We start from the raw sequence: 13,117 nt of genomic DNA, 5'->3' as shown, positions 1-13,117 counted from the left end.
TGTTTATGTTGAGGGCCTGATACTATTTGTGCTGCTTTTGTAGATCCTTCCCTGGTTGGGCATATTGGTCTTGATAATCCAGAACAAAAATCATCTCAGAAAACAGGCAAAAAATTACTGAAGACTTTAGCAGCACCTGAAATGCTACCCTTATTGGATCATTGGAACGCTCAAACTAAAAAAGTCTCACTCAGAGAAATAATGTCAGAAGAAATTGCCTTACAGGAAAAACATGATTTGGTATGAGTTAGTATAACTATTAAGCCTTTGTCTCTGACTCTAGGTTGATTGTATGTTTACTTTGTGATTTTCATTTGATTCTGTATTTCAGGAGATTGGGCTGTATATGTTTTTTAACTTTTAGCATTTATCTCTGTAAATTTTTTAATTCTTGAAAAACATGAATGAAATCTTTCATTTAAAGATAACTTTATTAATAAATTAGTAAAAAGAAATGTCTGTCTTGCTATTAAAGAAATATCCAACCTCAAAACAATTTTTTTTTCAAGTAGGCTGCATGAAACCCAATTCAGGTCTTGAACTCATGAGCCTGAGATCAAGACCTGAGTTGGAGACCAAGAGTCGGTTGCTTAACTGACTGAGCTACCCAGGCACCCCAAAACAAAATTTTTAGAGAAAAATTTAAAAACTTATGAATTTGAATTAAAAAATTAAATACTCTTCTTTTTCTAACTTTTCAGACAGTTCAAACAGAAACTTTATTTTGAACTTTATTTTTGTTCCTTATTCACCATAACAAATTTTGTGAAGGTGTAAGTCAATTTGGTTTCTTTTGCATTACTTCTTAGCCTTTTTTGGAATTCTGAATGTTAGTATCAGAATTTCAGAATCAAAAAGGAAAAGACCAGGAGGTTATTTAGTACAATTCTCAAAGAGAAGAAATAATTTTTAGATGGTGATCTTAAACATTTTACTTTCTTACTCATTTGACTACTCAAAGGAGCACCTGTATATTTGGCTGAAATACATAGAATTGGGACATAGGAAGAATGATGAGATTCCTCCATGTTCATACTTATTTTCCCCAGTTATCTTATTAATTAAATTGGAAATAATGCTACCATTTTACCATTGGAAATAATGCTACTAATGGTAATGCTACTATTACCATGTTTACATAATCCAAGAACAGTCTCTTTGGGTAGGGTCTTACAATGTAGTGTTGTTTCAGATATCCTCTTCATTTATATGCGTAATAAATCAGAGAAATGCATTTTCTTAAAAAAATAAGGAAACTTAGAACTTATGTCCAAATGATGTGACAACTTTTGTTGAAATGCCATTTTTTACTACTGAAACTCTGAAACTTATCTTTGTGGTTTTAATCTGCCTTTTAATCTCTCAGTGTAATAGTGAACAGATGAGTATCTTTGACTTCCCAACTTAATTCATTTTTTTTCTATCAGTGATTTTTGCTTATTTTTCTATGGGTTAGGTAATAGAAGTTATTTTGGTCCTAAGGATACTTCTCCTTAGGTAGAACTTCAGTAAGAAAATTTCTTGATGCTTTCTCTTCACTCTTTGTCTCCAGAGGAGAAATACACTTTGTATTTTTTTAAGCAAAGAATATAAAATAAACATTAGGCATAATATATGAGTAGAATAATTATAAGATGGTTAAGATTGTAAGTTTTCAGTTTATTGATGAGACCTTAAAATTTGTGGTTTAGAAACTCTTTGACCTTGTAGAGTGCTAGTAAATCTGATCACTGAAGTTTTAGTAAGTTCAGATTATAATGCTTATCATGAAATATCTTTAATTCTTGAGGTGGCTTGTTTCTATTATTTACTCTTGTGACGTGTTCAGCTTTACCAGGCTCTTCTACTGGTCAGATTGTCACCTATTGTGGATCCTCTTTTATTGTTTGGTGTTACAAATGATCTAAATATGTTAGGCTTCAAAAGCAACAATTGTTTTATGGTTGTTCTAGATTATTATGATTTTTATATTTTTGAGTCACCTTTGAAATTTTATAGGAAGTTATTCTTCAAATAATTAGCATCTTTGTTGCAAACAAAAATATTATGTACTTATATCACAATGTCAACAAATTGTCTTAGAGTTAGCAATCACTAAAAATGTTTACCATAATCCTAGGTTAGAATTCAAAAAGCACATTTTAGGAAAGTTCTTTAGTTTGGCAATTTAAACAGATCCAATCATGACTTGTGAAAAAATAACAATCAGTGACAGTTCTCATGCAATTATTTTGGAGTAAATGTTTGTGAAAATTTTTTAAATTGTGAATTTTAAGATTTTCTGTCAACCTGAATTTGCAACTTATTTGTACGTTGTAGTTTCTGCCCATTGAGGAGAATATGTTTTTGAGGACGTTGTTCACAGCATCACACAGTGTCCATTTTATGAGGACCCATGGGAGAAATTTCTCTCAGGTCTCAGTACCAGAAAAAGCTGTACTTCTCCTGAGCAACTGGTTTGTTTTTATTTTATGGACACTGAGAATCTTTGTTTCCCCCTTTGCTTTGGCCACTAAGAAGCTCAGAACTGAATTTGTGGCCCACCTTTAGCAATTGTACAGGATTTTGTGGCATGCATTTATATACTAATTTTACTTGCTAGCTTTTTCCTATATTCTTACTTTTATTTTCTCCACTCTGACTTCTTCATTTATTTATATCCTGTTTATATGCTTATATATTTTTATCTTTTTTATGTAATATGACTGTGCTGGGTGTGTATATGTGAGAGTATATATATGTATAAATTAACAGCTTCAGATACTTTGCAAAAAATGGGATATAAATAAATAGTGCAAGAATACTTATATTACTAATTTCAGTCTTTAATTAGTGAAGAAAGTCTGTGATTGCTTTTAAATTACTAATCTTTTTGCAACAAAATAACCATGCTTTTGGATCAGCGTAATTAGTTTTATGAATTCTGTCTGAAGGATGATTTTTATCTCTTTTGTTTGTTTTAGAAAAGGGAGGCACTTATGTTTGAAAAAGATTGTGCCACTAAACTAAAGGAGAAGCAGCTCTTTAAGATATTTCCAGCCATTAACCAAAATTTTCTGGTGGACATTTTCAAGGACCACAAGTGAGTGATAGGATTATATGTAGTTTCTATTGTGATGTCATTGAAAACGTATCATTTTAATTTTTCTGATAATTCATAGAGGCATATTATAAGTCAGTGCAGTGACATAATGCAGTGTACATAGTATCGGAAGTGAGCAGGTTTGGGCAGTTGGTTCATAGTCAGCTAGTGTGTATGTGCTTGTGTGTGTACCTGTTTGCTTTTGTGTCTATATATAAATACGTATTTCACCAAAAATAGATGGTTTTATATGCTGCTTTTTGTTGGTATTTATTTTTCTAGTCCATACTTAGTAATAGTTTTTTTTTTTTAAAGTTCATAGAATATTCCACAGTAACCTTAAAGTGATTTTTAAAAAGATTTATTTTGTTTGTTTTCCATTATAATGGTCATCTCTGTTGTAAAAATCCAGAAATAAAATGTATCCCTTCAGCTTTTCCAACTTTTCTTTTTTACAAAAATAAAAAAGGCACATAAAAAACCTTCACTGCTGCCATTCCTATATAGATAGATGCTTTTCCCCCAGAAGTACCGTAATTTGAATGAACATGCTCCTCTTTATGGGCTTCTTGAAACCATGGTGCACTAAGCTTCCTTGAATATACATTTTTGCACACATGTATGAATACTATTGTAGGCTAGTTCCTAAAGTGAAATTGCTGGTTTGGAGTGTATGCATTGAAACGTTTTACAGCTAGGGAAGCCTGCCTGGGTGGTTCAGTGAATAAGCGCCTGCCTTCGGCCCAGCACATGATCCTGGAGTCCTGGGATCGGAGTCCCACATCGGGCTCCCTGCATGGAGTCTGCTTCTGTCTCTGCTTGTGTCTGCCTCTCTCTGTCTCATGAATAAATTAAAAAAAAAAATTTACAGCTAATGCCAGTTTTTTTTTTTTAAAGGACTTTCTGTATTAATTATATGTACTGATAGTATAACCCATCTTGGATAATAAGAATCTTTAAAACTTTGGCCATCCTGATAGGTAAAATATTTCATTGTTTAAAATTTCTTGATTATTAGGAAAGTTAAGACTTTTTCATTAATTTTTCTACTTACTACTTTTTGCCTGTTTTCTGTTTGTTTCTTTGTATTTCTTTTGATATTTGTGAGAACTCACTATATATTATGTGTAGTTGTCTTTGTTTCTATAGGTTATAATTATTTTTCTACACTGATGTTTATCACTTAACCTAGTTTAGTCTTTTCGGGCATATACATGTTTTTATTAACGTGTTTTATCAGAAAATCATTTCCTTTATGGTTTCCAAGTTTAATGTCATTTTAAGAAGTCTCTCCTACCCTAATATTATGAAAATGTTTTCTTCAGTATTTTTAATAGTTAAAAAGTTTTAATTTAGCACTTCCCATTTACCCATGAGTTTAAAATTTTCTAAATTATATGTGTATGGTATGAGGTAGAGATTTAACTTGTTTTTCCAAATAATTAACTGGATGAATAGATCATCTTTACTCACTCATACAAAGTATAACCACTACTATTTGCTCTTTTCCAAAATACACATTTTTCTTTTAAAGACTTCAGTTCTTTTGAGCTCTATGTTTGGTTCTGGGTTTCCACTATATTGTTTTAATTATCATAGTGGTACAGTGTGTTTGATGTGTGGCATGTTTGGAATACTTCTGGTTTGAATAGTATATATTTCAATCTTCCATGTTTCTTAAATTTGTATTTTAGCGAGAGAGTTTTAAATAGGTGCCTTTTTATAATCGCTTGAGAATCTACTACAGATTTTTTTAGTTTATTAGTGTATTTCTTTTTTTTTATTAGTGTATTTCAATCATAATAGTGGATTTCTAGAATAAAACCTTTACCTTCAGATTTTTGTTTTTGATGGTTTCTTTTAAAAAAAAAGTTTATTTATTTAAGTAATCTTTATATTTAACATGGACCTCGAATTCAGGACCCCAAGATCAGGAGTCACATTCTCTACCAATTGAGCCAGCCAGACACCCCTGATTTTTTTTTTTTCTTTAAATGCAGGGTTGGAATTAATTTTATGATTTTTGCAGCAGCAATTAAGTGAGATTGGTCTATGATTTTCTGTTCTTGGGTTATCTTTGTCAGATTTCGTTTCAGGGTTTTATTTGGCATTAGTCTTAATAAAATAATCTGGAAAGACTGCTATTTTTCTCTATGCTCAAGAAAGTTTAAGTAAATTAGTACTTGAAGGTTCTGGAGTTGTGCCTTTTCAGACAGAAGGTCTTTAGAATCTTTCACTGTCTTTTTAAGGTTATTACTTTGTTTAGATTGTTTTTTTCATGAGCCTTTTCTGGTAGTTTGCTAAAAAATCAATTTTACCTTAATTTTCAAGTTTATTATTGTTATATATAATATACTTTGATAATTAAAAACATTGTTTTGTATTTGGTTGTATCCCTTTTTCCTTTCCGGATGTTTTTTTTCTCTGTGCTCTGTTTTGCTCTTTATCAGATTGGCCCTTTTAAAAGAACAAGCTCTTGGTTTTTTGATCAAAGTCTATATTATGTTCTCTAATCATTTATTTTTGTCTTTAATTTTGGTGATTCATTTTCCTTTCTGTTTTTGATAGTTCCTTTTTCTTTCTTTTTTTAAAAATATTTATTTATTTGACAGAAGGGGAGAGAGAGTACAAATGGGAGCTGCAGAGGTAGAGGGAGACACTGGCTCTCCACTGAACAGGGAGCCCATTGTGGGGCTTTATTCCAGGACCCTGGGATCATGACCTGAGCTGAAGGCAGACACTTAACAGACTGAGCCGCCCAGGCCCCCTTTTCCTTTTTCCTAAAATTTGTTGATGTATTTTTAACTCTTTGGTTAGTTTTTTTCCTTTCAGTCTTTAATTTAAACAAATACATTTAAGGGTATGAATTTTTCTTTGTATAGCATTTTTGATATATATAATATTTTGGTTTTGATGAATAAATAGTATTTTCATTTTCATTATTTTTCAAATAATCTCTAATTCAGATTGATCTTCTCTTTTACCCGAAAGTTTTTATATATTTTATTTTAAGAGTGTTTAATTTTCTAAATGGTTTGATGACTTCATGGAGGAAGAGTAAGAATTATTGTTTATTTTGTTTTGTTGTATTGAGGTAGAAGAATGTGACCTGGAAGAGTTCTTTTTAGGATTTACAATTATTACATGAATGTGCCTTTGAAAAAGAATATTCTCTGCTAAGTATGTAGAATTCTAAACATGTCACTTAAATCAAATTTTTAATGGTATTATTCCAATAAATATTTGCCTATTTATTTTTGCTACCTAACCAGCTTTTTTCTTAGAATTAAGTTTAAAATCTCCCAAGGGGAGATTAGGGGATTAGGGGAGTGGCACTGGCGTGGCAACTCTCTTTTCTGGGGACCCTGGTGTAAGATGGCCTGATATGAAACAACCCAGAGTTCTGGGACTGAGTGAGTCCCTTCCTGGGGATGCCCAGAATGATGGGAGTCAGCCAGGCCCCCTTCAAGGTAGGTGGTCAGTTGCCTCCATTTGTTGGCCAGCAGGTGGATAATTTTTTCAGTTAGCAGTAGGTTCACCTTCATCCTGGTAAGAAGCGTAGGGGGTAGGGGGGTTTAGTTACTGATTATATATATGCCTATGGTGTAATCTTCCGGGGCCATCCTCCTCTAACCCCACCAATGGTGTACACTGCTTTCCAGCCCCATGAGTAAGCAAGCCTGTGATTTTAAGGGCTATTTAGGATAGATAATTGCTGGTAGCTTCTAGCCCCTAGGAACTTCTATTTGTTGAGCATATCTGAGGCAGCAAGATAAGAGGGCTAGTTTGGTAGTCCAAAATGGTTCCTCATCAAGAGTTGTCTTTACTAAATTGAAGAATAGCAAAATATCACAGTACTTTGGTTAACTTTTTATCACATTTCATAAATATTCCTTTGTGGTCAGCTCTTCATTAAGTATACATGTTATGGAAGAGATGAGAAGCATAAATAGCCTGAAATAATGAGCAGTATACAATCATTTATAATTTGCTTTGGAATGAGTACCTTTAGAAATTGGAACAGGAGTTTCAAGTCTTTGTCAATTTATAGAATTTGATGTTACATATTATATAGAATCACCATGAAAATATGCCTGAATAATTAGGGGTTAGAGGTAACATAGTGTTTTACTTTTTCTTTTTTATGTCCCTGCTTAGAATTTCTTTGACTAGAACCTTATGGTTTAAATAAAAACTGAAATTTCAGTGTAAAGATATATTGTCTGTGCTTGATGTTTAAGGAAACTGAAACCATGTGTGAATCTAATAAGAGACCTAAGAAGTGTAGCTGATGAGTTTAAAAGTAAGATTTGTTGTAGGTAATCTACCTGGAATAAAAGATCAGGAAATGAATTAATTAACAATATATAACTTTTCGCATTCATTTACAAAAATTAGTTTTTGAGTGTTTATTATTTAATAGTTTCTTTCTGGTCATTCTTGATTTTGAAATACATAAAGAACATATAATGTCAATGTTTAAAACTTAGAAAAAAAATAAAACTTAGAAGTAAGCAAATTTTTCATTCTCTAAAAATGTTTGAAGGATTGCTTATGTTAATGTTTCCATATAACTTTTATTTTTTTAAGTGACATTATATTTGTAACTCTCTACAGCTATTCATTAGAACACACAGTTCAGTTTCTAAACTGTGTTCTTGAAGGAGACCCTGTAAAAACGGTCGTAGCGCAAGAGTTTGTTCACCCAAATGAGAATGTCACTTCTCATACTACACAGAAGTCTAAGGAGAAAAAGGTATAGAAAAAAAAAAGTATAAAGTTACTTATTTTTACTATAATGGTAAATCATTGTATATGAAAATACAATTGGTTTATTGATATAATTTAATGATTATTTCTCACATTTTAACCAGATTGGAAATTTAACCACCAATAATATATTTGATTTAGGATATCTGTTTGCTCAAAATAGTGAATTTATAGTTGGTCATGCTTTTTTCTTCAATATCATTGTGTATGTCAAGCACTTGAATTTCTGTAACTTTTTGTGTATAGGCTCTATTACAGTAGAGTATGAGACTTAATTGAGTAGCAGTGGGGTGGTAGTATGATGGGTTTTAGGGTGTAAATATGTAGGCAGAAATTTTTAACCATTTGAGAAACTGCTAAACTTTTTCCCCAAAGTGGCTATAACATGTTCTCACCAGCCATGTATGAGGGTTACAATTTATCCACATTGTCTCTGACCCTTGTTTGAATTCTGATGATAGCCTCCCTAGTGGGTGGAAGTTGTCTTAAGGGTACCCGGGATTTGTTTTAATCAGGTATGTTAAGATACTGAGACATGGAAATGTCATGAAGGAGGAAATTTATTATACTCCATAGATCTCTAGAAACAGGAGGTGTGGCCTGCCACCCAGGACCACATGCAGAAGCACCAGAGTCAGTGAGGAGACAGAGGGAGGAGAGGGGAAATGTGGCCACAGCCTTTTTTGTGGTTTCTGTGGAGAGGAATGGGTGAGGCAGGGCAAGTGGGTTTAGGATTGGCTAGTTTGAACATTCTCGGCAGGCACCAGAGGGTAAAACTGTCCCAGGTTTTCTGCTGTCTGGTGTGGGTGATTAGGCAACGTGAATTGTGGCCCTGAGAGTGAGAACCCTATAAAGGAAGTGGTTGAGACTATGGGCTCTAGATTGGTTTACATAGCAGATGAGTTGTTTGCTATTTCTAGGAATTAGCCAACCTCAGGGTTGAGGGTACTGTCTTTCCAGGGGGTAGCAAGGACCCAGATGTCAAAGCATCAGGAACCAGGAAATAAAAGAAATGGGTTAATAAAGAAGTAGTATCTCATTGTCATTTGGATTTGCGTTTCTCTGATGACTGGTGATGTTGAGCACTTTATCATGTGCTTATTGGTTATTTGTATATCTTCTTTGAAGAAATGTTTGCTTGTATTCTTTGCCCATTAAGACATGTATGTATGTATATATGTATTTATTTATTTGTGAGAGACTATGCGCACATGCAAGCAGGAGTCGGGCCGGGGTTTGGGGAGGTGCAGAGGGAAAGAATCTCAAGTGGATTCCCCACTGATTGTGGAGCCCTACATGGGGCTCCATCTCATGACCCTGAGATCATGACCTGAGCCTAAATCAAGAGTTTGATACTTAACCCACCGAGCCACCTAATTGCCTCTTAAAAATGTTTATTCTGGACTTGTAGTTCTTTTTATATTCTAGATACAAGTCCCTTGTCAGATACGTGATTTGCAAAATTGTCTTCCATTCTGAGGGTAGTCTTTTTACTTGTTTGATGAGGTCTTTCATTTGAAGCACAAAAGTTTTAATTTTGATGATGTGCAATTTATCTTTTGTTACTTGTACTTTTGGTGTCATATTTAAGAAACTGTTGCCTTGGGCAGCCCTGGTGGCTCAGCAGTTTAGCGCTGCCTTCAGTCCAGGGTGTGATCCTAGAGACCCAGGATCGAGTCCCACGTTGGGCTCCCTGCATGGATACTGCTTCTCTCTGCCTCTCTTGTGTGTCTCTCATGAATAAATAAAATCTTAAAAAAAAAAAAAAATGTTGCCTTCTGAGGTCATGAAATTTTTTTTATATTGTCTTTTGTTATGTTTTTTGGAGTTTTGTTTTTGTTTTTTTTCTAAAATTTTATAATTTTAGTGCTTACATTTAGATCCTTGATCCATTTTGAGTTAATATGGTGTAAGATGGAGTCCAAGTTCATACTTTTGCATGTGGATATCCTGTTGTCACAGAACTACTTATTACAAAAACTGTTTTTCCCCCTCTGAATTTTCTTTAGCACCCTTGTCAAAAATGAATTGACTGTAAATTTATTGCTAGACTATCAGTTCTGTTCCATTGATCTGTATGTCTGTCATCATATCAATACCACATTGCCTTATTATTGTAGCTTTGTAATAAGTTTTGAATTAGGAAATATAAGTTTCCAACTATGGTCTTTTCTTAAGATTGTTTTGCTTCTTCTGGTCCCTTTGCAGTTCCATGTGAATTTAGGATCAGCTTGCCAATTTCTATAGAGAAAATGGCTGGATTTTTTTTAAGCTTATTTATTTATTTATTCATTCATTCATTCATTCATTCGTCAGTCTAGTCTCCACATGTCTAACATGGGGCTCAAACTCACAACCACAACCCCAAGAAGCGTGTATTTCACTTGGCCCTTGTTAATGGTGTTATAGTAATAAACCACATCACTATGAAATGGATATAGAAATAAATCATGGTTTTATTTTATTTTGAAAGAGAGTAGCTATTTGAGAAAGCATTTCTCATATACTATGTTTTTCTTTTTCAAGAATAAGAAATGAAGCATCTCTTCCCAGAGAACCGAATGTGATTTGCATTTTTTAGTCTGAACGCCAACAGAGACTCTAATGCTAGGAAATATTTATGTTCATACTGTTAAGCACTGTGACTTTTCAAAAGTCATAGAAAGCATTTTCATTATCCTCTTCTTGCAAAATCTTTGATTTTTATTAGAGATGCAAACCATATATTCATAGAAATTTAAACATAGGGCAGCCCAGGTAGCACAGTGTTTTAACGCCACCTTCGGCCCAGGGTGAGATCCTGGAGACTCAGGATCGAGTCCTGTGTTGGGCTCCCTGCGTGGAGCCTGCTTCTCCCTCTGTCTGTGTCTCTGCCCCTCTCTCTCTCTCTGTCTCTCATGGATAAGTAAATAAAATCTTAAAAACATTTTAAACATTAATATGAAACAAGCTTGTTATTAAGTACTGGTGAGAATGACATAAGGATGTAGGTCTATGAATATTATGTGAGAGAGAGCCTTGTGTTCTTTCATAAAGTAGATTGAGTATTGGGACGCCTGGGTGGCTCAGTGGTTGAGCATCTGCCTTTGGCTCAGGGTGTGATCCCTGGTCCGGGGATCGAGTCCCACATCGGACTCCCTGTGAGGAGCCTGCCTCTCCCTCTGCCTATGTCTCTGCCCCTCTCTCTGTGTCTCATGAATAAATAAATAAAATCTTTTTTAAAAAAATAGATTGGGTATTTTGTAAAAATAAATCAATTGTTATTTACAGGTTTTTAAAAAAGATTTTATTTATTTGAGAGAGAGAATGAACAGGTGGAGGGGCAGAGGGAGAGGGAAAAGCAGACTCCTTACTGAGTGCAGAACCCAACACTGGGCTTGATCCCAGAACCTGAGCTGGTCAGCCACCTAACTCACTGAACTACTCAGACAACCCTATTTATAGATTTTTGACTTTGATAATGAATTAGAAGTATGCGGATACCTTTATTTTACTCCTTAATTAGTTTTTTTTTTTTTTAAATATTTATTCTTGAGAGACACAGAGAGAGAGAGGCAGAGACACAGGCAGAGGGAGAAGCAGGCTCCATGCACCGGGAGCCCGACGTGGGATTCGATCCCGGGTCTCCGTGGGCAGGTGCCAAACTGCTGCACCACCCAGGGATCCCCGTGCCTTTATGTTTTAAAAAGAATATTATTTAATTATTTTATTGATCGTTTTTTAAAACATATAAATTGAAATATACCATTACTACTTTCAGTGACTAGACTCTATAGGTTTACAAACTAAAATTTGGAAAATTTTGCATTAGCTAATTGAGTTTTATTCTTTGAAGATCTTGTGTTTTCTTTTTTGGTTTGATTTTGTGACCTAATTATATTTTGATAATTTTAGAAAACTTTTCAACATCTTTTAAGATAAGAGTGACTAAAGAAGAGGTACCTTATAGCATGAAAAAGTTAATGTAGTTGCTAAGTGCATGACTTACTAGGTAGACTTTGGGAGAGTCTGTTTTCTGAGAAGAAAGGTAAAAAATTGTGGACCACAGTTTTCATACACATTTTCTGAAGGAAAAGCCTGTATTTTTTTACTTTCTTTGTATTTTATTTATTCTATAACATCTTATAGGCAAAGAAATCGAAAGACACTGAAGATATACCAAGTGAACCATCTTTCCAGGATTTTGAGTACCCAGAGTACAATGACTACAGGGCAGAGGCTTTTCTGCACCAACAGAAGAGGATGGAATGCTACAGCAAAGCGAAAGAAGCTTATCGGATGGGGAAAAAACACGTTGCCACGTTTTATGCCCAGCAGGTAAAAAGGAAAAGTGATTACTGTTTCTTTCTTTGTCACTTAATGATGTATGAATAGTGTCCTAAAGCAGGTAATACTCTTATTGTACTAGATTAAGTTATCTGGGGAATGTAGCTTATATAAGGGACATAAGATATCCTAATGTATAAGCAATGTAAGGTTCTGAGAATTACTTCTCCTTTGAAATGCTCAATTTCTATGGTTTCTTTTGCATTTATGGCTTACATGAATTAGTTTATTCTGACAGTCCATATTTTCCTTAGGATAAATTCTGTCAGCACTGCTTCTAAACAGATACAGGTTTTCTGAAGGAAAGACAACAGAATGTTAATCTTGACCATCTCCGGGTAGAATTACAGGGGACTTGTGCTTTCTGTCATATTTGAATATTTAGTAGTGTATCACTTTTATGGTCAGGAAAAGTTACATTAATGTCTTTCAAGGAAGTAAAATTTTGACTCAGGCTCATTGGACATGGTATTACAAGAAACTTGTCTGATTTCCTTTTTAGCTTTGTGGTTCCATAATGCCTTGCTTTTTTGATAGAGGGGAGAAAGGTATCAAACTGGTATAACCCTGTGAGCCCCAGTAACATACCTTGAGGAAAGGCTTCAGGGGTAACCACAAGGTGTTGAAAGGAATGAGACCAGGATTATCAAAAGGTAAACTGATGGATTCCTTCTTGAGATAGGTGATGTTTAAGTCTTCCTCTTCAGTGATTTTTTAGATCAGAAAATATATTAGAAATGATGATTTAGTATTTTAAGAACTATGTTATTAACTCAATAAAATTCACCTAAATTTTGGTGCATTCTTGCATATTAGCCCATTGCATTATTTAAAATTTTGGATATGTTATTCCCTTTTTTTATTCTACCTTTTATTTGGGGAACTGTTTGTTTCCTTATTGCCTTCTAAGTAGCAAATACCAAAAGTTTTTACTGGTGA

The 13,117-nt window shown here is 33.9% G+C and overlaps 1 protein-coding gene across 14 annotated transcripts in view; it reads left to right on the top strand.

Annotated features, from left to right (window-relative positions):
* N4BP2 (NEDD4 binding protein 2) overlaps window positions 1-13,117 on the top strand; it is an 83,891-nt gene that overhangs the window by 56,469 nt on the left and 14,305 nt on the right. For 11 of the 14 annotated variants that reach the window (XM_072806918.1, XM_072806924.1, XM_072806888.1 and 8 more), the window contains 5 exons: window positions 44-240; window positions 2,320-2,415; window positions 2,964-3,082; window positions 7,700-7,838; window positions 11,981-12,169. In XM_072806918.1, the coding sequence (XP_072663019.1) occupies window positions 44-240; window positions 2,320-2,415; window positions 2,964-3,082; window positions 7,700-7,838; window positions 11,981-12,169 (740 nt within the window). Of the gene's footprint in view, window positions 1-43; window positions 241-2,319; window positions 2,457-2,963; window positions 3,083-7,699; window positions 7,839-11,980; window positions 12,170-12,680; window positions 12,832-13,117 lie in introns of all 14 variants that reach the window. The other 3 variants (XR_012021411.1, XR_012021412.1, XM_072806906.1) reach the window with 3 other exon arrangements.

Source organism: Canis lupus, chromosome 2 (assembly GCF_048164855.1).
Source record: "Canis lupus baileyi chromosome 2, mCanLup2.hap1, whole genome shotgun sequence".
Classification (NCBI taxonomy): Eukaryota; Metazoa; Chordata; class Mammalia; order Carnivora; family Canidae; genus Canis; species Canis lupus.
The sequence above is the reverse complement of the archived record's forward strand: the minus strand, read 5'-3'. Positions and strand labels throughout refer to the sequence as shown.